At 60.0% G+C, this 25,353-nt stretch overlaps 1 protein-coding gene across 2 annotated transcripts in view; it reads left to right on the top strand.

Moving 5' to 3' along the window:
* The window catches only part of IGSF21 (immunoglobin superfamily member 21), a 230,769-nt gene that overhangs the window by 69,727 nt on the left and 135,689 nt on the right, over positions 1–25,353 (top strand). For both annotated transcript variants that reach the window (XM_017346520.4, XM_089299243.1), the window contains exon 2: positions 21,957–22,069. In XM_017346520.4, coding sequence (XP_017202009.2) covers positions 21,957–22,069 — 113 coding nt within the window. The remainder of the gene's footprint in view (positions 1–21,956; positions 22,070–25,353) is intronic.

The following is a 25,353-nucleotide window of genomic DNA, read 5'->3' as shown; positions in this document are numbered from 1 at the left end:
GGACACGCTAAGGACTTGACCCCAGGCCTCTAATACTGGGGGGGGGGAGTGGTCCCAGCAGGGGCTTAGCCAAATGCCGAATGCCTGCACCTCGTATCGCAGGTCGTAGGTCTCTTTCTGCTTGGAGCCATTGCCTCCTGCAAAGCTACTCCTCAGCCACGAGGACGGTCCCAGAGAAGGCAGAGACCCCGCATCTTCTGCCCCGGTCACCCCAGGCACAGCAGCCTAGGGCTAGCCCCACTGGCCCCACACTGTGCTGGGCTCTGGGCCCCCTCCCTATGCACCCCAGCGTTCCCGGGAAGCTGGGAGGGAGTGGGGCGCACTGGGCTGTTGGCATCACCGGGCATCTGGAAGGCCCAGAGCCCCCGGGTGGGCGAGTGGGCTTTCTTAGAGGACAGCGGCTATCGTCCCGCCCAGGACATTAGCTCCTCGATGCAGTTATCCTGACGCCTCGTGCCCTGTGCCGCGGGGTCGGGGACACTCCAGGGCCCACGCAGCCAGGCCTCTGTTTTGTTTTGTTTTCTCTTCTTTTTCTAGAGAGATTTATTTATTTACTTGGGAGGCAGAGTTACAAAGAGAGAGAGAGGTCTTCCATCTGCTGGTTCACTCCCTGGAGCTGCACCGATCTGAAGCCAGGAGCCAGGAGCTTCCTCCTGGTCTCCCACGTGTGTGCAGGGGCCCAAGGGCTTGGGCCATCTTCTACTGCTTTCCCAGGCCATAGCAGAGAGCTGGATCGGAAGTGGAGCAGCTGGGACTCAACCAGTGCCCATATGGGATGCTGGTGCTGCAGGCAGATGCTTAATCTACCATACCACAGCACCAGCCCTCTTTTTTTTTTTAAGATTTTATTCATTTATTTGAAAAGGACAGAGAGTAAGAGGGATCTTCCACCCACTGGTTCACTCCCCAAATGGCCACAATGTCCGGGACTGGGCTGGGCCAGAGCCAGGAGCCAGGAGCTTCTTCCTGGTCTCCCACACGCATTAGCAGGAAGCTGAATGAGCTGTGGAGCAGCCGGGACTCGAACCAGTGCCCACATGGGATGCCGGCACCGCAGGTAGAGGTTTATCTGCCACACCACAGGGCCAGCCCCCAGGCTTCTGTCATTTCAAGTACAGCGACCTGGGTGGCTCCAGCTCTAGCCTTTGAGAAGTGATTGACGAATGAATGAATGATTGAATGAATGAGTCCATATCCATGAGTCTGAGCGCAGCAGCAGAGCTGGACCCCAGGGGACAGGCTGCGGGTCAGTCCCGCCTCCACTGCTGGCGCGACGGACGTCCCACAAGGTCCCGGACCGGTACACATCTCAGGCTTTGTAAGTGTTCCCCTGGGGCTGATGTCATCACCAATGACACGCCCACTCACAGCCAGTCAGGTGGCTCTTAGGCAGTGGGTGCTGGGGCAGGCTCTGACCTCGCAGGGGCCTGGGTTTGCAGAGCGCTGCTCCGAGCCTCGTCAGCTGTGATGGTCACGTCCCACAGGGCAGCATGGAGATCCTTCCCATTCGACAGAAGGTGGCTGGCAGCACACGGCCGGGGAGGACACGGAGCCCAGAGTGGCGTGGCCACTTTAGCAGGGCTCGGCGCCCAGGCGCTCTGGTCCAGACCCCCGCCCTCCATGGCTCTCACAGGGGCTGTGGCTGTCCAGTCTCCTCCTCCATGATCTCCAGGGAGCGGGGCAGGTCTCCATGCTTAGCGGGTGTGGAGAGCACCCGGACGTGGGTGTGGCCACCCGCCTTGCTTCAGGGCTGCCAGTGCTGGGGCTGTCAGCTTGACGTCCCTGAGCGAGGCCCAGAGAGAGGGAGAGGGCGCTGGGGCAGCCGGGACAGCAGGAGGACCTCCCAGTTTGCACACACGCGCTGTGGACCGAGTACGATTCCGCTGGGCGCGTGAGAGCCGGTTCCTCTGCGTCCCGACAGGAGCTCCTCGGCTTGAGCAAGGGCACGAACTGGAGCAAAATCCTCAAAGACAGAAAGACAACAACTCGGGCTGTTGGACATCTGGGGAGTGAACCGGCGGATGGACGGCCTCTCTGCCTCTCCCTCTTTCTCTCTGTGACTCTGACTGTGAAATAAATAAATAAATCTTTTTTTTTTAAAGATTGTATTTATTTATTTGAAAGAGTTACACATAGAGAGGAGAGGCAGAGAGAGAGAGAGGTCTTCCATCTGCTGGTTCACCCCCCAGCCGGCCACAACAGCCGGAGCTGCTGTGCCGATCCGAAGCCAGGAGCTTCCCCTGGGTCTCCCATGCGGGTGCAGGGGCCCAAGGACTTGGACCATCCTCCTCTGCTTTCCCAGGCCACAGCAGAGAGCGGGATCGGAAGAAGAGCAGCCGGGACTAGAACCGGCGCCCACATGGGATGCCGGTGCTTCAGGCCAGGGCGTTAACCCGCTGAGCCACAGCACCAGCCCCAATAAGTAAATCTTAAAAAAGAAAAAGAAAATCCATGCCTAACTCGTGGTCTGGTTTCAGCCTGGGGACAGGAGGATGACCAAGCTGACCTCTGAGGGCTGCATCCGGGCTCCCTGTTGAGCTGGGGAGTTTAAGACCTGGGGAGGAAGCCACTGCGTAGGTGCAAATGTCCTGAGGTGGGAGACGTGGGCTCTGAAGGACTTCCTGAAGCTCCCTGGCCCAGGCGAGTCTGGAGAATCTTCAGCTTGTTATTAACTGGGCAGAGAGGGGTCGCGTTTTCCTCTCAAACACAGCAGGGTTGCAGAGCCCAGAAAAAGGGTGATAGGAGCCTGGGCTTTGGGCACAGTGCTTAAGACACGGCTCAGGATGTTCACATTCCATATCGGAGTGCCGGGGGTCACGTCCCGACCCCGCTCCCGATCGGGGAGGCAGCAGGCGATGGCTCAAGTGCGTGGGTCCCTGCCACCCCCGTGGGAGAACCAAATTCAGCTCCGGACTACTGGCTTTCGCCTGGCCTGGCCTCAGCTTGCCATGGGCATTTGGGGAGCCAGTTGCAGATAGGACATCTGCCTCTCTCATCTCTCTGTCTTTCAAATAAGTAAACAAAAGGCTGATGGAAGGAAACAGAATCATAAAGCATTAGCAGTGCGTTCCTCCGAGAGCGGTGGACGGGAAGGACTTTCTGTGTCTTTACATGCACTCGTGTTATTTTTCGACAATAAGCACACATTACTCTTGAACTCACCAAAGGGAGAAGTCATTGTAGATAAAAATGTGGATGAGGGTACGGCGGGGCCTCCTCTCCCGGAGCCAAGTGGGAAGTGGCGTTCGCAGCGGCAGGACTCGCCCCGCGTGTGGAGGGGACATTTGTCATCCGGGACTTCCTCTTATCTCGGTGACGGGGAAAGGATGGAGAAAGGGCTGTGATGGAGTGAGCCCTCGGGGACATGACTCACACGCCCATCTGAAGGAAGCTAATCACAGAATGGGGTTGGAAATGAAATAAAACGTCCTGTCGGGTAGCCAGGGGCCACCTCCCGGACATCCTGATGCCGAGCTCAGCTGGGGACCAGGTGTCCCGTTTCAGCCAGGGGAGACTCGGCTCCAGGGGGGGCTCCACGTGACTTATGGGAAGGATTCGAATCAAGATGTAGCCCAGGATGAGACGCAGGGGATGTGGCGGATGATAACCGTCAAGGACTGGAGAGAAAGGTACACAGATCCGCTTCCAGGGGGCGCTGCAAAGCCTGCTCCCCGCGATGATCTACTTCCCTGTTACACAGGGGGCGAGTCGATTTGTCGTTTCCAGTAAGCGATAGACAGCACCTAACTCAACGCCCAGCGTCGCAGGGGCTGTAAAATGTCCTCGCCACCCAGACGCTGCTCGCCACGCTGGAGACGCTGCAGGGACCAGAACAGGCCAAGTCCATCCCATCGTGGGGCTGACATTCTAGCTGGGGGTGGAAGGGCATTGCGACTGGAAATAAACAGACAGATTTAAAGTAGAGGGGCAGGCAGAGGAACACTGTTAAAAAAAATAAAGCCAGTGGGGCTGGCGCTGTGGTGGAGTGGGTTAAGCCTCCGCCTGTGGTGCCAACATCCCATTTGGCCACCAGTTCACATCCCGGCTGCTCTTCTTCCGATCTAGCTTTCTGCTAATGGCCCGGGAAAGTGGTGGAGGATGGCCTAGGTACTTGGGCCCATGTACCTCCATGAAAGACCTGGAAGAAGCTCCTGGCTCCTGGCTCCTGGCTCCTGGCTCCTGGCTCTGGATTGACTCAGCTCCAGCCATTGCAGAGTGAACCAGCAGATGGAAGACCTTTCTCTCTGTCCCTCTGTGTCTGTAATTCTACCTCTCAAATGAGTAAATGAAATTTTAAAAAAGCCAACTTTAAGGGTAGAGAAAGAAGTTGGATGGAAATTTTAGAGAATTTTAAAAATTGATATAAGCATTTAAGAAGCAGAGAGAAAGAGAGAGGAAAAAAAAATCCAACCCACTGGCTCACTCCTTAAACACCTGCAAGGGTCAGGTCGGGCTGGGCTGAAGCTGGGCGGCAGGAATGCAGCCCAGGTCTCCCACACGGCGGCAGGAGCCCCATCGCTGGAGCCGTCACATCGCCCCCCGGGTCTGCATCAGCAGGGGGCTGGAGTCAGGAGCTGGATCCAGAGCTGACCCAAGATTCTCCACGGTGCCATGTGGGCATCTTAACCGCTGGCTCAACTCCCTTCCCTGAACCTTAGGGAAGTCTAGCCTGGGTAGTCAGGGCTCTGTGGGGACGTGACACTGAGCAGAGATGCGCGTCGCTGGGACAGCAGTGATCCGGGAAGAGGAAGCAGTGCACACAAAGGCCCCGCCTGAGGGATGAGCTTAGGGCACTCAGGGAACAGCCAGGAGGCCAGCGTGGCTGCAACGCAGCGGGGCAGAGGGCAGGGCCAGGACCACAGCCAGGGCCTTGTCTCTCCTTGAGCAGTGGGAGGGCTTGGAGCACCCGGTGTACGGTCCCGTCAATGCCGCTATCTCCAACAAGCGTGCTGTGTCAGCCTCTGTCTGCCTGGCTCACCCCACACGCTGAGACGCCTAAAACAGCACCGGGCTGTTATCTCCCACCCCTGCAGGCCGGAAACCCTGTGGCCCAGGCTCACGTCTCTGCTCCGGGTCATGCAAGGTCACAATCAAGGTGCTGGCCAACTGGGCTCCCAGCTGGAGGCTGTGCCCGAGAGTCCACGCCCAGACCCACGCCAATTATCGGGGAGCTGAGTTCCTTGCTGAGGTAGCCCCAAGGCGCCCTTGCCTGGCCGGCTGGGGGCAGAGCTCGCTCTCTCCTCACGCAGGTGCAAAGCCCTGTCTGTCTCCAGCGGGAGAAAGCTCTCCCCTGGGGTGGGGCCCTGTGACTAGGTCAGGCCACATCTCCAGGTCAGCGGTGCCATGAAAACATCGCACCGTCACCCAGGGGTGACTCCTCGTGGGCACGGGTTCCGGGGTTGGGGTGCAAAGCCCCGGGGAGGAGGGGCATCTGGGGGTTCTGCCTGCACACACGTGGTGGGTTCATTTGGGTCTGCAGAAGCCTCTCTGGGCTGGGACTGGAAAATCCAGAGTGACAAAGTCAAGATGACAGCACCAGCCTCCGCTGCCTTCTCTCCAAGAGCACTAATATTAAGCACTTCTGGACCCCTAAGAGCACAGTGCCTTATGAAGGATTTAAAAACAAATAACAGCAACAGAAAACTCCGTCTCGCTAGGGAGCGGAGACTAATGATGCAGAAAGCAAGCCCTGCCTTAGATACCATCAAGGGGGCTCAGGACTGATGGAGGCCTGGCAGGAGGACTCTGGCAGGGGCCGGAGCCCCTGTTTGTGCTCTGCTCGGGTGCCCGGCTCAGCAGCTAGCAAATACTGGTCCAGTAGGGACCTGGTAACCCATCGGCATGAGTGCTCCCCGCCCTGAGCTGGCCAAGAGCAGGGCTCAGGTCCCTGGGGGGCAGAGGAAGCTGCTGCCCTGGCCTTGGTAGAAGAGCACCGGTCTAGTGGCGCGGGCAGACACGGCTCGGGACAGCCCCAGCCTAGAAGCCACCTGAGGTCGCTCTCGGGTAGGCCGTGTAGTCGCAGCCTTGGGGTTTCACACCAGCGACTCAGGTGGATGGTTAAAGCACAGAATCCGGAAAAAGGCAACACATGCGTGAATATCAAAACCAGCCTGCTGCCGGCGCTGCGGCTCACTAGGCTAATCCTCGGCCTGTGGCACCGGCACACCGGGTTCTAGTCCCGGTCGGGGCACCGGATTCTGTCCTGGTTGCCCCTCTTCCAGTCCAGCTCTCTGCTGTGGCCAGGGAGGGCAGTGGAGGATGGCCCAGGTGCTTGGGCCCTGCACCCGCATGGGAGACCAGGGGGAAGCACCTGGCTCCTGGCTTCGGATCAGCGCAGCACGCCGGCCGTAGTGGCCATTTTGGGGGGTGAACCAGTGGAAGGAAGACCTTTCTCTCTGTCTCTCTCTTTCACTGTCTAACTCTCTGCCTGTCAAAAAAAAAAATAAATAAAAATTAAAAAAAAAAAAACACCAGCCTGCTGAGAAAAGGTAGCACAGAGAGGCGAGGCCAGCACACTTCTGTTTCTATGGGGTCAAGAGAAAGTAGAGCTAGAGCGCGATGAAGCAGGGGGTGGCAACAGGGGAGGGGCTGGAGGGGGCTTTCTGGGGCACCCAGAATGTTCTAGATTCTGCTGGGAGTGGCGGCCCCATGGGGGTGTGTGTGCGTAAAAAGGTATCGAGTTGTTCACTGGAGATGGGTGCCTTTCACTATAAATCACACCCATAAAAAGCAACGCAATCGTTACGACTACCACCTCGAGTAATCTGTGAGCGCGAGGCTTCTGTTATCCCTGAGCCCGGGGCGGGGGTCAGCGTCAGGACCCCTCCCTCGACAGGAGGTGGCCGTTGCCATGCCCGACAGCTCGGAGCGAGGAGCTGACGCCCCCCCCCCCCCACGCCACCGTGTGCAGGGCCGCCTCAAGCCCACTCCCAGGACAGCAGGTGCAGCTGGGGTGCAGCCAACACTTGTGCATTGTGGTCGCACCGTGCTGGTCTAGGTCGCACCGGACTGGCAGTCCCCCTGCCACCTGCGCCCTGAGGCCCCTGGGGCGAAACAAATGCCCTCTGGTCCCCCTGCCCCCGCCCGCCTGCTCCATGCCTGACTCCTCCGTTTAATTAGACACCCACAATCCCCAGCGTGGCCTGCGGTGGCCAGAAGTTACGTGGTGGGTGAGGGATTCAGGTGAGGGCAGCCCTCTCCTGCCGAGCTGCTGTAACAGGCGATGCTTATCTTATAGGACACGTGTGTGTAATACAGTATTCATAGGGAGACCAGATTGCTCTCCTGTCCAGAAGGCAGAGAGACAGAGGAAGGGGAGGGCGAAGCTGCCCCCACGGCGTCACCCTCTACCAGCCGGGACGCCTGTGCCTGCTGTGAGGCCGAGTTCCGCCCAGGGAGACCTCAGGGGGCCTAGGACCTTTGCTTCCCAAAATCGAAACGTTCTTGGACTTGGGTGGGGGGAGTGGCAGGAAAGATGCTCTGACCATGGGGGACGTCGGCTGGGGGGGCACAGCTGGCACTGGGACCTTCTGCGATCTGCATTTGCAGCTTGCTGTGGCTGGTCCTGCCGGGGGGGGGGGTCTCTGCCACCCCAGGGGCTCCCGAGTCCACGGTCACGCCTTCTGGAAGTCTGCGGTCCACTCCACGCAGCGCAGCTCAACCTCAGCCCTGCAGACATGCCAGCTGCCCTGTGCATTGGAGGGCGCTGAGCAGCGGCCCCGGCTCCCACCCACTCGGCGCCAGGCGGTGGCCCCCCCGAAATGTCCCCTGGGACTCAGCGGGACTCAGCAGTCGCCCCTGGTTCAGAACCACTCAGCTTTTTTTGTTTTAACCCTTTTTATTTATTTGAAAGGCAGAGTGACAGAGAGGGAGATGCAGAGAGAGAGAGATCTTCCATCGGCTGGTTCACCCCTGAATGGCTGCAACAGCCAGTGCTGGGGCAGGCTGAAGCCAGGAGCCAGGAGCTTCTTCCAAGTCTCCCACGTGGGTGCAGGGGCCCAAGCATGTGGGCCATCCTCCACTGCTTTCCCAGGCGCATTAGCAGGGAGCTGCATCCAGGACTCAGGCAGACTCTCCTACATGGAGTGCCGGCATTGCCAACAGCAGCTGGACCGGATCTCTACAACGCCAGCCCCAGGAACCACAGAGCCTAGGGGATAACCGCAGGCAGCGACTGCACGGGGCAGACGTGCGCGGCCACGCCGGTCATGGAGCCCCGTGGCTGGAGGAGTGAGAACGCCGAGATTTCCACCGTGCCAAGTGAGCCTGCTCCCCCGGTGCATCCGGGCCCGGAACTCGGCCCCTATGAGATCATTTCCAGCAGCCGCAGGTCCAGAGAGCAAGGCCTGCAGGATCTCTGCCGAGCAAAGTCCCCGTGCAAAGCTCGAGTGAGGTCACCCTGACAGGCGAGTTGCCTTTTGGGGAGAGAAAAATAACAGACCAAAAACAAATTTAGTTTCTTTGTTCTGCCTTTAGCTTGGGAGCTGAGCAATTAATTCTCCTATGCTAACGGACTTCTGTGTTTATGAGGCATTATTATTTCATGTAGGCCTATTGTAAATTATAGGTTTTTTTTCCATTAAGTTGCTCCGTTGTCCTTATTCGGACCAGTTTATAATCCACCTTCGTCTGTGTTCCCCGCGTAATAACCGAGTTTCTTTTAAAATATTCCTTCATCAGCGATCGTCCGCATTGCAATTTTTCTTCTAAGTCGGGGGCGGTTCTCTGTTGCTCACGGGTTTGTCCTCGTGATTCCTGCTGACGCTGGAGGGAGGCTGTGGTGCTGCCGGGCCCTCTGTGAACTTGGCCTTGAACGTCTCCACACGGGAACCGAAACGGCGTCCGCCCCTGCGAGCTCGGCCCCGGGCCCCCGAGGCTCAGCCAGGGGTGAGCCATTGTCCCACAGCTTCCCAGCGGCTCCGTCCAAGCAGCCTTGCTGGTAGAAGCAGATGGGGACGTGGAGGTGACTTCAGGAGCCGGGTCATGATCGGGGAGCGAGGCCTGGTCCAGGTCCTGCATGTCAGCGTACTGCTCGCCAGGCACTGCCCCAGGCTCCTTGCCTTTGCGTCTCTGCGTCTCCCCTGCCCTAGCCCTAAGGATAAAGATACCCATCCCCACTTTGCAGAGGTGACAACTGAGGTGGAGAGCAGTAAAACGACTTCCTCGGGGCCCCAGGGCTGGCCAGTGGCAGCGGGAAGGCATCCCCAGGTCTGTCTGATTCCCAGGCCCCAGGTCGTCCCGTGGGCCTGACAATGTATTCCTGTGCCAAGAACACCAGTGTTTCCCACAGTGTTCTCAGAACTCCCCCCTCCCTCTCTTCTCAGCAAACCATCACCTTTGAGAAATAAGTGCCTTGAGCCCCCACCCCACCCCCAACTTTTTAAAAGATTTTATTTATTTTATTTGAGAGGCAGAGTTACACACACAGAGAAGGAGAGACAGAGAGAGAGGTCTTCCATCTGCTGGTTCATTCCCCAGATGGCCGCAATGGCCAGAGCTGAGCATTTGCTCAGAGAAGCCTGAGACACACGGAGCAGCACAGGGTTCCAGGAGCCATGACGGTCAGGCCCAATGCAGCAGTCTGTGGGAGTCCATGCCCTTGGCCCTGGTCTCAGCCGGTGACCTGCTGCCCGGTGACGCCTTCCCCCAGTGCCATCATCTGCCCTGATGATATCGCACGGGTGAGAGGTCTGGCTGGACAGTTCCTGCCCTTCTATGGCCTCCGTATGGCCCATCCATGAAATGGGCAGGAAAGTCACCCATGTTGGGCCCGGCAGGGAGTCCGAGGAGCCCTGGGTGTCTGCAGAGGGCCACAGAGCCGCCGCCCCAAGCCTTATTCATAGTCTAACCACATCATTATCAATAATGAAACACAAATTAATAATAAATAAACAAACTAATGATAAATAATACATAGGTCATGAATAATACATTAATACCACAAGGCTTTTGAACATCTATTGCCTCTGACGGAGGGAATTTGATTAGTTGGCTGAAGATCACAGACGGGAATATTCCAGAAGACCTGGGGTGTCGGGGCAGGGGATGGACAGCAGCGCGCCAGCTACGTCTCCCTGCAAAGGCAAAGGGTCGTGAGGTCCCTGGGGGCCCAGAGGGGGGCCAGGAGTCCTGGCGGGGGTGGAGGTCCCTCCTGATCTTTCACGGGAGATCCAAAGTCCAATAAAGCAAAAAAGAAAAAAAAATCAAAAGCAGCCAACCCCAGCAGTACTGGATCTTGCCACCAAGGCAAACCCTTAGTTGACGATACCTGAGTGATTTCTTTGTTCATCTACAGATTCACTCATTCAATTCATTCGTTCAGTGTGTCTCGCGCGCCAGCAACAGCGTGCAAAGCACCAGGAGTTCAGTGCTGGAAAACCCACCTGGTGTTCAGGTGCTCACAGTCCACCGTGGGAGACAGACTGGCACACGGGTGTCACCTTGCCATGACCTGGGGCTGCAGTCGCTGCTATTGTGGGGGCCCTGGGGCAGGTGAGGTTGGGCTGTGTGCCAGGAGAGACTTCTAGGTCAGTTAGATCTTAAAAAAAAAAAGATTTATTTATTTATTTGAAAGCCAGAGTTACACACAGAGAAGGAGAGGCAGAGAGAGAGAGAGAGAGAGAGAGAGAGAGAGAGAGAGGTAGAGACAGAGAGAGAGGTCTTCCATCCGCTGGTTCACTCCCCAGATGGCCTCAACGGCTGGAGCCGCACCGATCTGAAACCAGGAGCCAGGAGCTTATTCTGGGTCTCCCACGTGGGTGCAGGGGCCCAAGGACTTGGGCCATCTTCCACTGCTTTCCCAGGCCACAGCAGAGAGCTGGATCAGAAGTGGTGCAGCTGGGTCTTGAACCGGCGCCCATATGGGATGCCGGCGCTGCAGGCGACAGCTTTACCCGCCATACCACCGTGCCGGCCCCTGGTCAGTTAGATCTAAGCAAAGGCCTGGAGTGCAGGCTGGGGGGCGGGGGGCAGAGCAATGACAGGTGTTCCCAGCAGCAAGAACAGCCAGTGCGGAGTCCTGGGAGCCGGCTGGGGCCTGGTGTGCTTGGGGATCCCCCGGCGGTCAGGGTGGCTGAGGCCGCGCGTGTGAGGGCGGCAGGAGCGGAGCTGAGGTGCAGACAGACGCAGGAGCAGTCTGGTGTGAAGGGAAGGGCGCCGCCTCCGTCCCTGAGGCCACGGGGAGACAAGGAAGGGTCCGGTTGCAGGTGTGACGTGGGGACCCGGGGTGGCAGAGCAGTGCACATGAGTCCAGGGCTCTGCAGCGCACAGAGCCCCATGGCACATGGGCCTCGTGCCTGTTCACAAAGCATGCCAGTGGTGTGCTCCCTCCCTGCCCCCATGCCACACGTCAGCCAGGGAGCTGGAGGGGGACACCTGCCCTCGGACCTCAAGGGGTCCTGGTCTGGTGGTGGAGACATACACACAAAGACCCGTATGTTGCCTTATACTGGAATTACAATGGGATGATTGTGGGCGATGACCAAGCTATGGTCAAGGGTCTGTGGGCTCGGCAGAGGGGGTGTCAGGCACGCGTCAGGGAGGGAGGGGCCGTTGCCCTGGGCCTGGAAGGACACAGACAAACCCCCCCGGATGGACTCAGAGGGGAAGAGGAGAGAGCACAGGCAGAGAGAGAAAGCTTGAGGGGCGGCAGGAGGGGCTGGTGGGGGTGGGCGGCAAGGCGGCGGAAGCGCGGAGCGAGACTGATTGAGTTGGAGGGGCCGAGAGAGGCAAGCTCATCAGGGGCCCAGTTGGCCATGACCGACGCTGAACTTGATCCTGGATTGGAAGGCAATGGAGCAAGGAAATGGAATGGCGTTCACCAGAGAGGCGGCGTCATCATATCTGCATTTCAGAGCTGCCATTGCGACTCGGGGCGGTGGGTGCCCGAGGGGCGGGAGGCCAGCAAGCCGGCTGCCGCCAGGCCTCGGGGAGGGATGCTGCGGCCCAGGCCAAGGCAGGATGGGTGCAGAGGCGACAACTGTGGGACGGGGGGACAGTTCCATGCTGGGGGGACACGTGAGCTGTTGGCTGCCCCTTCATTGTCCACTGGGTTTTCTTTTCTATTTTTTTTTCAAGATATATTTATTTTATTTGAAAGTAAAGTTACAAAGAAAGAGAGAGAGAGACTTTCTATCCTCTGGTTCACTCCGCAGATGGCCACAATGGCTGGGGCTGGACCGAAGTGAGGATCCAGGAGTTTCTTCTACTGCTTTCCCAGGCCATTTGCAGGGAGCTGGATCGCAAGTGGAGCAGCCGGGGCTCGAACCGGCGCCCATAAGGGGGATGTTGGTATCAGAGGCAGTGACTTAACCCGCTGAGTCACAGTGCCCACCCAGTGGCTGTGCTTTGCTTCTCCTAAAAGGCCTCCCTCATCCTCGGCCCAGCTGCTCACCCTCCCAAGGTGGTGGGAGCACCTGTGGGCCCAGCAAGGAGGGTGTATTTCACAGAGCCCTCTGCACCTGCCTGCAGGATCCGGTGGCGGCAATTGTTAATAATATTTATTACGACAGTAACGACGCAGGCGGGAGCCCGGGGCGGCTGTCGTCGCCGTGGCGATGCGGTGTTTATCTTCATGCAGTAGGGCTGACCGCCTTTCTTGGTGAGTGGTGATGCACGGAGCTGCTGCGATCACGCAGAGTTAAATCCCGGATGCACGGCATGGGGGAGGGAGGCACAGGGGGCTTTAGGGCCCCGCCTCCCTCCATCATCCCTGGCGGGGCCTCCAGTCTCACTGGTGGCACTGCCACCTGTCTGCCCCGCGGCGAGTCTCAGTGTGGTCCCACTGGTTCCCCCGGGAGAGTGAGCTCTCTGCACCACTTCCAACACAGAGGTGGGGACGGGGCTCAGTCCCTGCCCCAGGAACCCTTAGATGGGTGGCGTCTGATGGATGCTCTGTTAGAAGTGGCTTCACTGGTTTCTTGGTTCAGGTGACACGTGACGGGCACTTCTGGGCCACAGGGATTGGTCCAGAGCTGGGCCAGAGGATTCTGTGTCAGGGATGGGATGGAAGAAGTTGGCAACCTCATCTCAGGGACTCTTACGTCCCGCAACGCTTCCAGGTCAAACCCACCCTCCGGGCCCTCGGCAGCCTCCGCAGGCTCTGGCCCCCAACACGGTCTACTCCGTCGTGCTGCTGCCCCCTTGTGGATGTGCTTGTGTCTTGTGGCTACCATGGCGGGTCCATCCCACCAGGCGCCAAGAAAGATTTCCCTAATCTCCTGTTTTCAGCATCTCCATTTGGAAGCAAGGGGCAGTGGGCTCCTGGGAGGTGATGGGCGGGGTACTGGTCCAGAGCCAGAGGGCTGACCTGCGAAGCCCGCCTCCCTGCGGTGGGGAGCAGGTCATTCCGTGCGTCTGACCTCAGTCTCCTCCCTATAGAATGCAGACACAGTCCAGAGGGGCACAAGGATGACCAGTGAGATAAGAACCAGATAGCCTTCAAAAACTGTGAGATGCTGGGCGTAACTTCCTTTTTTATTATTCATTCAACAAATGCCGAGTTCCTGCTAAGTGCCGTGTGCTGGTCTAGATTCTGGGGATAACCGTGATGACTAAAATACACAAAACCAAGAACGTGTGGTTCTTGTGAGACGGAGTCAGCACCAGCCTCGCTTCGCCTGGACAGAATGCATGAGCACCTTTTTGAAAAATCTGAGAAGTAAACATTAGCAGGTGGGCTGGAGCAGAACACTAGAATCCTAAGTACCATGGACAGGGTGAACATCAAGAAAACCCACAGTCTCATCAGGTCACACTTAAAATGCTCAGGACACAAACAAAATCACTCAGTGTGCGAAAAACCATGAAGATCGCAGCTCACCTGGGGGAAGGCGATCAATAGACCAGTAATGAGACGGCACATCTGGCGGAATTATCGGACAGAATCTTCAAGGCGCTATTAAAAAATGCTGGGACAAGTGCTCAAAAATAGTCTCGGAAAAATATCAGAATAGAAAGCTTAGCGAAGAACTGAAAGAGAAAGAGAGCCAAATGGACACTTTACAGCCACCAGTACAATCAACGAAATAGAAAGTGCGCTGGGTGGACTCCGAACGGGCAGAGGAAAGAATCGGTGAACCTGCGGGTCCATCGATAGCGCGGGTCCATCGATAGCGCGGGTCCATCGATAGCACGGGTCCACTCTGAACAAGAGAGGAAGAAAGATTGCAGCCCCGCCCCCCCCACACACACACACAGAGTCTCTGCTCCCAGGGGCTCACATCCTAGTTAGGCAGTGATAAATGTTTCCAAAAGAATAACGCGGGGTAGGGTCGGAGAATGACAGGTGTGTGGTTTCCTATTGGCTGGTCAGAACAGCTTCTGCAAAAAAAAAAAAAAAAAAAAAAAAAAAAAAGCCCTTGAGTGGGGGATACCTGGGGTACTCGGGGATCACCAGAGCTCACTGTGAGTGGGGGCCTGCGTGAGTCTGAGAGTGAAGAGCAGTGATGTCAGGGAGGTGGCGGGGCAAAGTTGGCAGGGTGGGGGAGGGGCGGCCCATTAGGAAGCATGGCTGTGGGCCAAGCAGTTAATGGTGGCTTCTCAGCCCAGGGAGGCAGCCGTGGAGGCTGAGCTGGGTGGACTCTGGGCCTGTTTTACAGCGCTTGCAGGCCGGGGGAGAGGAGGACTCCAGGAAGATTGGGGTGCTTGGAGCTCCCTGGTGGAGAAATCGGGGTGTAGGGGGGATAGCACCTCAGTTCAGGTCCTGATCCCTTGTGGGGCTTGAAGACATCTGCATGAGGGCGCTTGCATTTCTCTGTGTGAAGGCGCCCGGCTAAGCGGAGCCAGTGCACTTGGGCTTATGGGACGGCGCGAGGAGCCAGGCTTGTCTGCTGCCAGCTACCTGCTTACTGTCGGAGACAGGGAAACGGGAGACGCCAGGGCACAGAGTACGGGCTCAGCTCACCTTCCCAGGAGATGCACGCCCTGGGTCGCTGAGTCCGGTGGGCTGGCAGGCAGCGGTCACATGTGCCCTGGCTGGTCCTTGCTCTCAGGCTGCGCTATTTTGGGGGCTCAGGAAGTGCTGCCCCTTGTTCCTGGCTTCCACTGGCGGATCCTCTCTGCCCCACCCCCTGTGCTGTCTGGGGAGCCACCCGATTATGTCCTGGGTCTTCCTCATTCTCGGGGAAGAGAGCCCGATGGGGCGGAGTTGAGCAAAGCCTAGCTCTCCTCCTCACGCCTGGCCACCGAGAGGCACCTGGACCCTCGGAGCTGGCAGCAGCACCTGGCCACGCAGGTGTGGTCAGACAGGCGGGTTTAGAAGGCACCTGGGGTCATGGCAGGCCCTCACCTCGGGCTGCCCAGGACAAGGCCCGCAAGGGCGAGGTGGGAACACGGGAGACTCTCAAGGGCATCAGCGGAACCCACGTGTTCCCGCCTTCAGCAGACTGCTGGGCACCTGCGGTAAACAGCGAATCAGCGGTTCCTGGCCTTAGGGCGTGGTGAGCGCACTCCGAATAGGTCAGGGCCCGTGACTTTCTGAGTCCTGTGTGGCAGGAATGGGGAGGTCTTCTGGGGACTGTGGTACCCAGGGAGGCGCTGCGTTTCCCAAGGAAGTGACATTCCCATGGATCCTGAAGGCTGAGCAGAAAGTCACGCAAGCAGAGAACGAGGGGAGAGCCTGGGCTGGGGTCCAGGGGTGAGAGACGGGGGGGGGGGGAGCTGCGTGTGCGGGGAGCAGGAGGCAGCAGGCCTGGGAGGAGGGGCAGTGAGTGGGGGAGGTGGCTCGGAGAGGACGTGCACCTGTTCCCCTGGGGCACTGGGAAGTCCCCGCAGGCCCTGCTGAGACCAGGGGCGTGCACCGTGGAGAGAGCAGGGGAGTGTGAGGGGGGGCAGGGAGTCAGGAGCAAGATCCTGACCTCGCAGCCACGCCCTCTGCCACCAGCAGCGTCTGCTGAGTCGCCGGGAGTCCAGCACCAAAGCAGGACTCCCCATTGACACCCCCACTCCCTGGGAGCTGGGCGAGGAAAGAATGGGTCCCCCTACTGTCCGACAGGAAGAGAGGCTTAAGGGCCATCCAGGGCCGTGGGGGACTTACGACGGGGGTGAGCCGCTCATCCAGGCTTGCACGAACTCACCTGTTGCGGAGCTGAACGCCCCTTGTCCCAGGAGACTCCTCCGTCCTCAGCAGCCACTCTAATAAAATGGCCTCTAGGGGAGCCAGCCTCCCTCTCTTGGGACCCCTTCGCTGACCTCTGACCTGTCCACCCTCGAGCCAGCCCTCCGAGCTGGGAGCTGGGGGCGTGGCCAGGTGAGTTTCCCAGGAGGGGGCATGGCGGCTAAATGTTGCCAGCGATTTTGCTCAATGCATCTTAGCGGGAGTGGCGTGGCTGGGGAGAGCGGTGGGGAGACGCGGGGAGAGCGATGGCACAGATCGGAACAAGGACTCGCTTTGTAAGGAGGAACCCGTCGGTGCTCCTGATGTGCACCTCCGTGCCGTGCTGCACGTCGGGGTCGATGGGTGCCAAATTTAACACCCAGAAAGACACAACTCTGCCTTTAGCTGGTGGTGGGGTAATGGGCAGATCCCCAGGAAAGGGGTGTGGCGTTGTACCGGGAAGGAAAATGGCCAAGGCACCAGACCTGGGTCTGTGCTGTTAGCATCTGGTGTGGAAGATTCTAGAAATCCCATTCCCCCTGCATTTTACAGGGGAGGAAACTGAGGCCCAGAGCTGGTCAGCTTGCCAAGCAAGGCTCCGGAGCTGCCTGGCCACGGGGCTGGGCCAGAACTCCCCCCTGCTGTGCCCGTCCCTCTGTTCCCACCGCCTCCTGGCTGGCCGCCCCTTTCTGAAATGCCCTCCCTGAAGGGTCTGGCACTGGGGGCCCTGCTGGGGCCTCCTCCCTGGGGTTTCACAGCCTCCATTGTGCTCCATGGGGTCTCCTGACTTTGGCCCTGGCCTGGAGGCGTTGACAGGTGCAGCTGCTGGATGGCAGTTCCTGCTCTTCTCTCCTCTGTCCACCCTGGGGCTTCCTCCCTAGCCTGGACCAGGAGCACTGGATGCCAAGAAGCCTGGGGCCGCCCCCCTGTGTGGGCGGGGCTGGGTGGACAAAGCCTTGACCATGCTCCTCCCCCACCCGGACTCTGGCATGGTTCCTGCACCCACCTCGCACAGGAGGAAGCCATAACCCACCCAGCTTGCTGCGGAGGGGCACCGAGAGAATCTTGGACTGGACAGCAGGTGTCGTGTTTGGGGGAGGACGGCGGTGGGGAGGAACCAGAAAGCAGGGGAGAAAGAACAGGTGCATTCGGTGTTTGGAAAGCCATGGAGTTTTGTGCATTAACAGAGTCAGCCCGAGGGAGGATGGGCCCTGTGTTTGGCCCTGGGGGAGCCTCTTGGCAATGGACGCCCACCGTCTCCTCTCCTGCGTGGGTCTGTCTGGGCCGCTGATTTCTCACCTGTGAGCCGTGTGTCGCTGGGAGCTGTCACAGCCTCTCCTGGCACATCTGCCTGGCCTTCCCCTGCCTCCTCTCTGTCCTCCTCCAGCCCTGGAGCCCACACACTGTCTGATGCTTGTCCCGGCCTCGGACGGGAGGGGTCCCGGGAGCCCACAGTGCACTGTCAGGCTCTGGCCTTGAACTCTGAGGGAGTGGTGGGGTCTCCACTCTGCTCACCATCTCCTGCTTGAGCCTGGCTCCACCCGATGTCTCTGTATGTTGGGGGGTGGGAGGGGGTCCCAATTGCTCGGAGCGCAGTTCCGGGTCTTGTCCTTCCCACCCTCAGCTGGCCCAGGCCCCACAGCCACTGCCCTGCCCTGTCTGAGGCCCTGGCTAAAGATGCAGGGGTAGGGCCGGTGCTGTGGCACAGCGGGTAAAGTTGCCCCTGTGTCGCCGGCATCCCATATGGGCGCTGGTTCGTCTCCCAGCTGCTCCACTTCCCATCCAGCTCCCTGGTAATGCACCTGGGAAAGCAGCAGAAGATGGTCCAAGTGTTTGGGCCCCTGCACCCACGTGGGAGACCCGGGAGAAATTCCTGGCTCCTGGCTTCTGCCTGGCCATGTGGGGAGAGAACCAGTGGATGGAGGATCTCTTCTCTCTGTCTCACCTTGCTGTAATTCTTTCAACTAAAATAAATAAAATCTTAAAATATACAAAAAGGATGTAATGGCAGCCACCAGAACGGCCAATGGAGGACCCAGAATTCTCGGGTGACCTCAGCAAGTCCTCCGACTCTGATCTGGGAGGTAGCGAAAGCAACCGGGCTTTGAGGCCGCCGGATCTGGGTTCAAATCTCAGCATGGCTGTCTGGTCCTTGCGGTTTGGAACAAAGCACTTCACGGCTCTGCACAGCGATGCTCTCGGCGACAGGGATGTGTCCTCAGGACCGGCTTGCCGGGGTGGGGCGAGGAGCCAGGCGGCGCTGGCCGGATCACATCTCACTGCGCCGCGGATACGCCCGAGCTTGTGCGCCCGGAGAGGCAGATGGGCAGGCAGGCAGTCGCGCCCAGCATGACTCCCACAGCAGCCACAGCGGCCCACGCTGCTGCAGGAGCCAACGGCCTGGGGGAGGGGCATGCCTGGGAGGAGGTTTTGTCCTGAGTGAGACCCGCCCACTCCCCTGCAGCCTCGAGCCCGGCTCCATCAGCTCCCAGCTCCCAGCCCGGACACACGCATCACTCCCATCTCTGTCCCTCGTGCTTGGCGATGTCCCCGAGTCGACCCACAGCTTGCAGAGGTGTCACCTGTGTGTGTCCCCAAGGACTGCAGTGGGGCTGAGATGGGTGGGGCCGGGCAGGTTCCAGGGCGTGCAGGGTCGGGGGGACAGTACTGGGGGAGCCAGGACAGTCTCTGGGGGGTGCCCTGAGGGGAGAGAGGACATCCTTTCACTTTGCATCCCGGGGACATTTGCTGCCCCACCCTGCTCCAGCCCCAGCTCTGGTCCTACAAGATGCTCTGTGAGTCCGCTGCGGCGTGTATAACGCTGGGAAAACGTCCCAGCACGGTGCGCAGTGGCACACCACTCCAGAGTCTTTGCCTTTGACGTCTGGAATGTTCTCCTGCAGGTACCCATGTGGCTCACAGCTTCCCTTATCCCACCCTCCTCAAAGAGGCTTCCCAGGACCCCCGGTCTAGAGCAGCGCTTTCCCCATAGTTCCCCATTGCCTCAGTTTCCCGCGTTACCTGTAACCTCACCTGTGCCACCTGTAACCTCACCTGTGCCACCTGTATGGCTACCTCTACGATCCGTATCACCACGGGGCGTCATGTCCGTCTTTCAGTTGACCGTGGATTCCCCGGCTGGGACACGGGTCCGGGGTGGCGTGTCTGTTGTCACCTCTGTATCTCCGGTGCCTAGAACAGTGCCTGCTACTGAGAGATAGACCAGAGATCTTCCCACAAATAAAGGGGAGACAGAAAGCAGGAAGGAGAGGAGAATTCTGGGAAGACCCACAGGGCAGGAGCAGGCTCCGTTCCGCGTCACTCAGTGCCGCTCAGAACCGGTTGATGGCAGAAGGGGAGGGGGCTGCCCGAAGCTCCCTGTTCTGGAAGCCCCGCTCTTGCCCTGAGCTGCCCCGACACCACTCACACACTCGCCCTCTAACTCACCTCCTCCCGTGGGCGAGGCCCCGCCTCCTCCCGGTGCTGCATCCTCCCCACCTGCCGTGCTCCTGGCACCGCCGCCCAGTCACAGAGCAGCCCTAGCCCACTTCTGCCTGCTGCTGCCTGGGGCTCCCCCGCGGCGGCCGAACAGCAGTGACCTCCCCGCGCCCCGGCTCACCTCACCTGTACCCACCATCTGCACCCACCCTGCGCGGCCGGAAGAGCCATGCGTCTGAGGCCGTGTCCTTCCCTCCTCCTCCTGGCGGGCGGAGGGGGCTCCTCTGGTCCCCAGCTCCCCAGCCATCTGCACTGGTGGTGCTCACCTGTGGCCCACCGCTTCGAAGGGGAGAGTCGGGGGAGCCAGGTGCTCAGCCACGGCCCAGCCCTGTGGAAGAAGGGGACCACGTCCTGGACTCCTGCCACGGTTCCCCCCGCCACACCTCCCCCCAGTGCCAGCCATCGCCCGAGCCGGGCACAGACGGGCAAGTTGCCTCTCCCCATCACGTGCTCTCGCCTCCCCGCCGCCAGAGAGGCTGCAATCGCGCGCGATTGTCATGGAGCCAGAAGGGGTCTGGGTTAGAGTCCTGGCCCCGTCCCATAGGGCTGTGTGACCTTGGCCGCTCTCTTCCCTGCAGGAAGTGGGAAGAACACACAGTCGCCCTCCTAGGGTTGTGGGGCCGATGCAAGGTGTGAGTGAGTGTGCGTCAAGCCCTTGGCTCAGAGCAGTGCTCTCGCTCTCGGGCCAGCACCCCAGAGGCCTCCCTCTCCTCTCCTTCTCTCCTCCCTCTCCTCCCCTCCTCTCCTTCTCTCCTCCTTCTCCTCCCCTCCTCTCCTCCCTCTTCTCTCCTCCCCTCCTCCCTCCCCTGGGGCGCCCCCTCCTGCGAGAGACCTAGGCATTTCTCATGCTTTGGCTCTGGGGCCATCCAAGCTGGATGAGGGCCAACCCCCCTCCCCGTCCCCTCACAGCCCCCTGATTTCCTCCCACCTCCACGTGTATCCTCTGAGGGTGACGGTGTGACGCCTCCCCTCTCCAACTGTGCATTCCTGGGGGACAGCATGGTGCCTGAGTCCCTTCTGCTGCCCGGAGCCTGGCCCAGGGCCTGCACAGGGCAAGTAGGGCAGGTGGTTAAACAGAAGAAGCAGCCAGAGAGAGGGGATTGGCCCTTCCGCCGGCCGGGCTGCTGTGTGCTTGGACAGCACTGCTCTGAGGCTGCCTGTGAGCCTGCCCCGGGTTCGAGGCCACACAGCGTTGCACCTGCGCCTTCCCCCCACGCTGGAGACCGGCCCTGGAGGCCCGGAGCCAGCCGTTCCCATGTGACTCCAGCTTCCCCATCGATCCCGCGAAGGTCGATTCTTGTTTTTTCCTTCCTGGCGTTTGTAACCACTCAGTTCCAGGCAGGGGTCAGGCCCCCGGGCTCGATCGGCTCAGGTTGCCTGCACAATTGAAATCCCCGAGCCCATCCTGGCTAGTTTTCTCATTAGGACGATTGGTCTGAATTGATCCAGTAGGTCGATAGGCGGACATCAGCCGGCGGGAAGCCGAGCCGATGGGCGCAGAGGATTGGGCAAGAATGAGGTCCCCGGCGGGCTGGAGCGGGCACCCAGGCCTCTGGGACGGGGCTGGCGCAGGCAGAGGGGTGGGCCTGGGTCTCAGCAGGCTGGATTTTGGTGTGGGCGGCTTGGCATTCATAGAGTGGGCCGGAGTCCCAGCCCTGTGCTCTGAGGGGCCAGGCGGGCATTCCCAAGGGCCAGCTCCTGGGTGAGAGGCACTGTCGGGTGCCTGCCGAGGTTTGGCGTCCATGATCACCTCCTCCTCCATCAGCACCCTGGCCAGGGCAGACCCGCCGTCCCTTTGGGTGGGTGGCTTGGGGCCTGTGCGGTGGGAAACGCGGGTGACAAGGCAGCCAGCTGCGGCTTCCCGGGGCTCTCTTCCCATTTCTCCAGGAATGATGTGGGTACAAGGCTGGCACCCTGGGCTTGCAGGGGCCCTGGCTTCGTGGGGTTGCTAAGGGACCGTGTGCAAAGGAATTCAGAAGTGCTGGGGTGCACACAAGTCAGCAGGTGCACTTCCTGCAGAACCTAGGAGGCCCACCAGGCCCCCTCCAGTCTAGGGGGTGGGGCGTGCAGGGCTGGACCCCAAGGGTCTTCCAGCGGGGTATGGGGTGATTCCTGGAGGGGCCAGCACATCCTGTGTGCAGGGGAGAATGGATCCCACAAAGCGCTTCCATCTTGGAGCGTGCCCCTGGAGCCGGGGAGGCGGCCGCAGCAAGAAGCAAAAAGGGAGAAGAGGTGGCCTGCTCTGGGCGGGCGCCCGGTCACTGTTGGCGCAGGCCATGGTGGGAGTGGTGCCCCCAAGCTGAGCGACGTCAGCCCAGCCCTGCAGCCAACACAGTCCTCACACCCTTCTCCTTCCTCCCCCCAGGTTACCTGACGGTCAACATTGAACCGCTCCCCCCAGTGGTGGCTGGGGATGCCGTGACCTTGAAGTGTAACTTCAAGACAGATGGCCGCATGCGTGAGATCGTCTGGTACCGGGTAAGTCGCTGCCGCTGCTGCCCGCTCCGTGCCCAGGCCAGGGCTGGCGGCGGTGTCCAGAGCCCTCCGGTTGCCCCCGGGGCATGGCCATGTGTCCGCCCTGAGCTGCCCTGTGCCCTCTGCTGAGTCCCCACCCCCTGCGGACGCTCCCTCAAAGGTGGTTTTGCCCAACCTCAGGATCTCTCTCCTGCTGGCCCCCTTTGTGTCCCTAAGAGACCCCTACTCATGAGAAACCACGAGTACCGACATAGAAGTGACGGAGACCATCATGGCCGTGGTGGCAGCGGGGCAGCTACGGAGCACGCCCTGGTGCAGGCTCCAGTGTGCAGCGTTGAGCGAGAAAGCGGGGAGGCTTCCTGCCTTCTCAGCAGTCGCCCACGGAGCCCCACGCCCCTCCGTGTGGGACTGGGGCTGGTGTCCGGCCTGGGAGGAGCCCACGTGTGCAGGTGTTGGCAACAGGAAGAGCAGCTGCGGCCCTGGGCACCAGGTCCTGTCCCAGCCCCTAATGGCATCTGCTCGTGTCTCAGTGGGGTGTCCCAGCCTGGTCTCCCTTGGCCACAACGGAGCTCGGGCTGGGGGTAGGAGGGAGAAGGTGCCACTGGCGTGGAGGTCCTTCTTGCAAGGCCACACTCAGGTGTGCACAGAGCGAGGTAGCACCGGAAACTTCCCTTCCCTGGTCTAAAACAGGGGTCGGCAAAGTTGCTCAGTGAAGACCCAGGTGGTAATATTTGCCCCTCCGCCAACCACGTGGTCTCTGTGGCAGCTCAGCTCCGCGGCTACAGCTTGAAAACAGTTCCAAACGGTGTGAAAATGAAAGGCACCCTGCTGGTGGACACTGACGTTCGAGTTTTGGGGGAGATTTTATGCGCCTCAACATCTTCGTATTTTGTTTTCAACCATGAAAAAAAAAAAGGCACAAACCGTTCTTAACTCGCATGCTTGGCCACTGGGAAGCAGGTTGAAGGCTGACTTGGTTCACCGGCTGTGGTTTGCAACCCCTGATGTAAGAACCACACTTTCCTAATCTTTGCAAGCTGCGTCGCCCTTTATTTAAATGGAATCGATGGGTAAGCAGTCAAGGGGAGCCGCTCTGGATGCAGCAGGCGCAGCGTGGAGGGGTGGGGAGCGAGTGGGAAGGGGCGGGAGGCGGCGGGTGGGCACAGGTGGGCGGTCTCGAGTCTCGAGCCGCCCCACCCCCACCCACGGAGCAGGGAAACTCAGTGTTAGGGGACTCCTGGCGTCTGCTCTGCTCCTGACCTTGGCTCAGCACGAGTCTCCCGGACCTTCTCGTCCTGGTCCAGTCTTGCCTTGAACGCGCCTGCTCCTGCTGCGGCTCTTTGCCGCTTTGCTCTTTGATGCGTCGTTTGCTGATTGGCGCTGTTTTATCGGCTGTGATTCGTGCTCCTTTTCACTGAGATCGCGGCTCCCCGTGTCGGCACTGTAGCCCCTCGTGCTCAGAATCAACCCCAGTGCCCTTACCCCAAGCTCGCCAGGTACGGCGGGCGCCACAGGTGCGAAGCTGATGCCGGGAACTGGCGCCCCGCAGAGTCCCAGCCTCAGCGGAGGGGTCCGGCCTGGGCAGAGCTGTGGGTTTGGGGAAAGTCGAGGCCTTGCTGGACAGCACCACGAGCTGCATCAGAGAGAGGCAGGATATGGGCACTGCTTGGCTGACACGGGCGGTGAGCCTCTCGGATCCTGGGAGAGACGAACTCCAGCCCCCCACTCAGGGGCCCACATTCCTCCTCCGCTACCCCAGGGATGGGAGCAGAGTCGGGGGAACAGCGGACCCAGTGGGACGAGTTCACGGGTGAAGGGGGGCTGGAGCTTGGAGACGGAAGACACCGGGCAGCCCCTCGCTGGCCTCCCCCTGGCCTGTGGTCTCATGTCATGGTGATGGACGTCCTCCTGCAGAGGCAGCTGTCAGAGTCCGGGCAAGGCTGGGACCCAGCTGGGCACAGATGTGGGAAGCCAGGAGGCGGCTTCCGTGTGGTTCCACGCTGCTCCTGGAGGTGGGGTGCACAGAGATGGGGGGGCACCCACTCCCGGCGCAAGGGCTGGACACAGACTTCCCTTTCTTTCTCTAACTCCGGTGCTCAGATCCCCCTTCCACTCCCCCACCCAACCCATCTCTCTCTCTCTCTCTCTCTCTCTCCACCCTGGCCTGCCACATTGATTGCTTGAAGAGTCAGTTACGTTTCTTACAGATGTCAGGCCCTGCAGATCGGGCTATGGTAGGCGCTAATTAATTTATTTTATTTCATTTTCCAGCCTTTGACTGAGGGCCTCTGGAACCGGGGTATGCAGATGTATGCAAATCATATGCAAATTGTCCACTGCAGCCAAATGCCCGGGCCCTTTTAATTCCGTAGCTGGACAAGGTGGTGGCTCAGCTGCCTGTTACCCTCCCTGGACGCAGGGAGCCCACGTGCCCTGCTGTGAGGGTGGGGAGCGGGGCCAGGGGTCCGAAGGGAGCTCCTGAGAAGTGGCCCCTTGCTGCCCGTCCTCTCCCGGCCTGCTACCCCCCCGCCTTCCCTCGCCCGTCGCCTCTTTCCCCAAGGAGCCAGCCGAAAGGAGAGAGGAAAGCGCCGGCCAAGATGGGGCTGCCGGAGCCAAAGCCCAGGAGGCCGGGGCTCCTACAGGGCATGGGGGAAGCGGCAAGGACTCCGGGCTCCCCCCTCCCGCCCGGGCCGGGAGCTGCCCCGCCGTTTGTTCCAGGTCTCTGTGTCTGCTTCCCTCCCGGGCTGCCTGTCCTCCCTGAATGGGCTTACAGAGCGCCGCCTGGAAGGAAGTGACTAATTTCAGTGCCCAGGAAGAGCAAAAGTGGGGCTTTGTGATGCGGCTGTCTCTGCCTGCCCAACCCAGTGGGCACAGCACGGCCCAAGACAGGGCTGAAGCCCCCCGGCCTGCCCTCTGGGATCCCCCTGAGGTCCCAGGAAATGGCGAGTGGCCTGGATTCTCTGGGCAGACTGGGGAGCTGAGGGATTGGCCTAAGAGCAAAGAGCTCACCGGCTTGGGGTGAACCAGCGTTTGGAAGGCCTCCAGGTGGTGGCGGGGGTGCAGGGGGTATTGGAAGGAGGCAGCAAGGGCCTGAACCCTTGGTGCCAAGGTCTGGCCATGCGGGGAGGAGCCCTGCTGCTGTGTAGAAGGGGAATCCGGAGTGTGGAATAGACTCCAGGAGGCGTAGGCGATTGGAGCCCCACGTGGGGCTGTTTCCGTTTCGATCAAATTGCACCGAGTTAAAACCCACTTCCTCCGCCTCCCAATGCTTGTGCAGCTGGAGGCCG

This window comes from Oryctolagus cuniculus, chromosome 7 (assembly GCF_051225735.1).
Source record: "Oryctolagus cuniculus isolate XC-2025 breed Fujian yellow rabbit chromosome 7, ASM5122573v1, whole genome shotgun sequence".
NCBI classification, from domain to species: Eukaryota; Metazoa; Chordata; class Mammalia; order Lagomorpha; family Leporidae; genus Oryctolagus; species Oryctolagus cuniculus.
The sequence above is the reverse complement of the archived record's forward strand: the minus strand, read 5'-3'. Positions and strand labels throughout refer to the sequence as shown.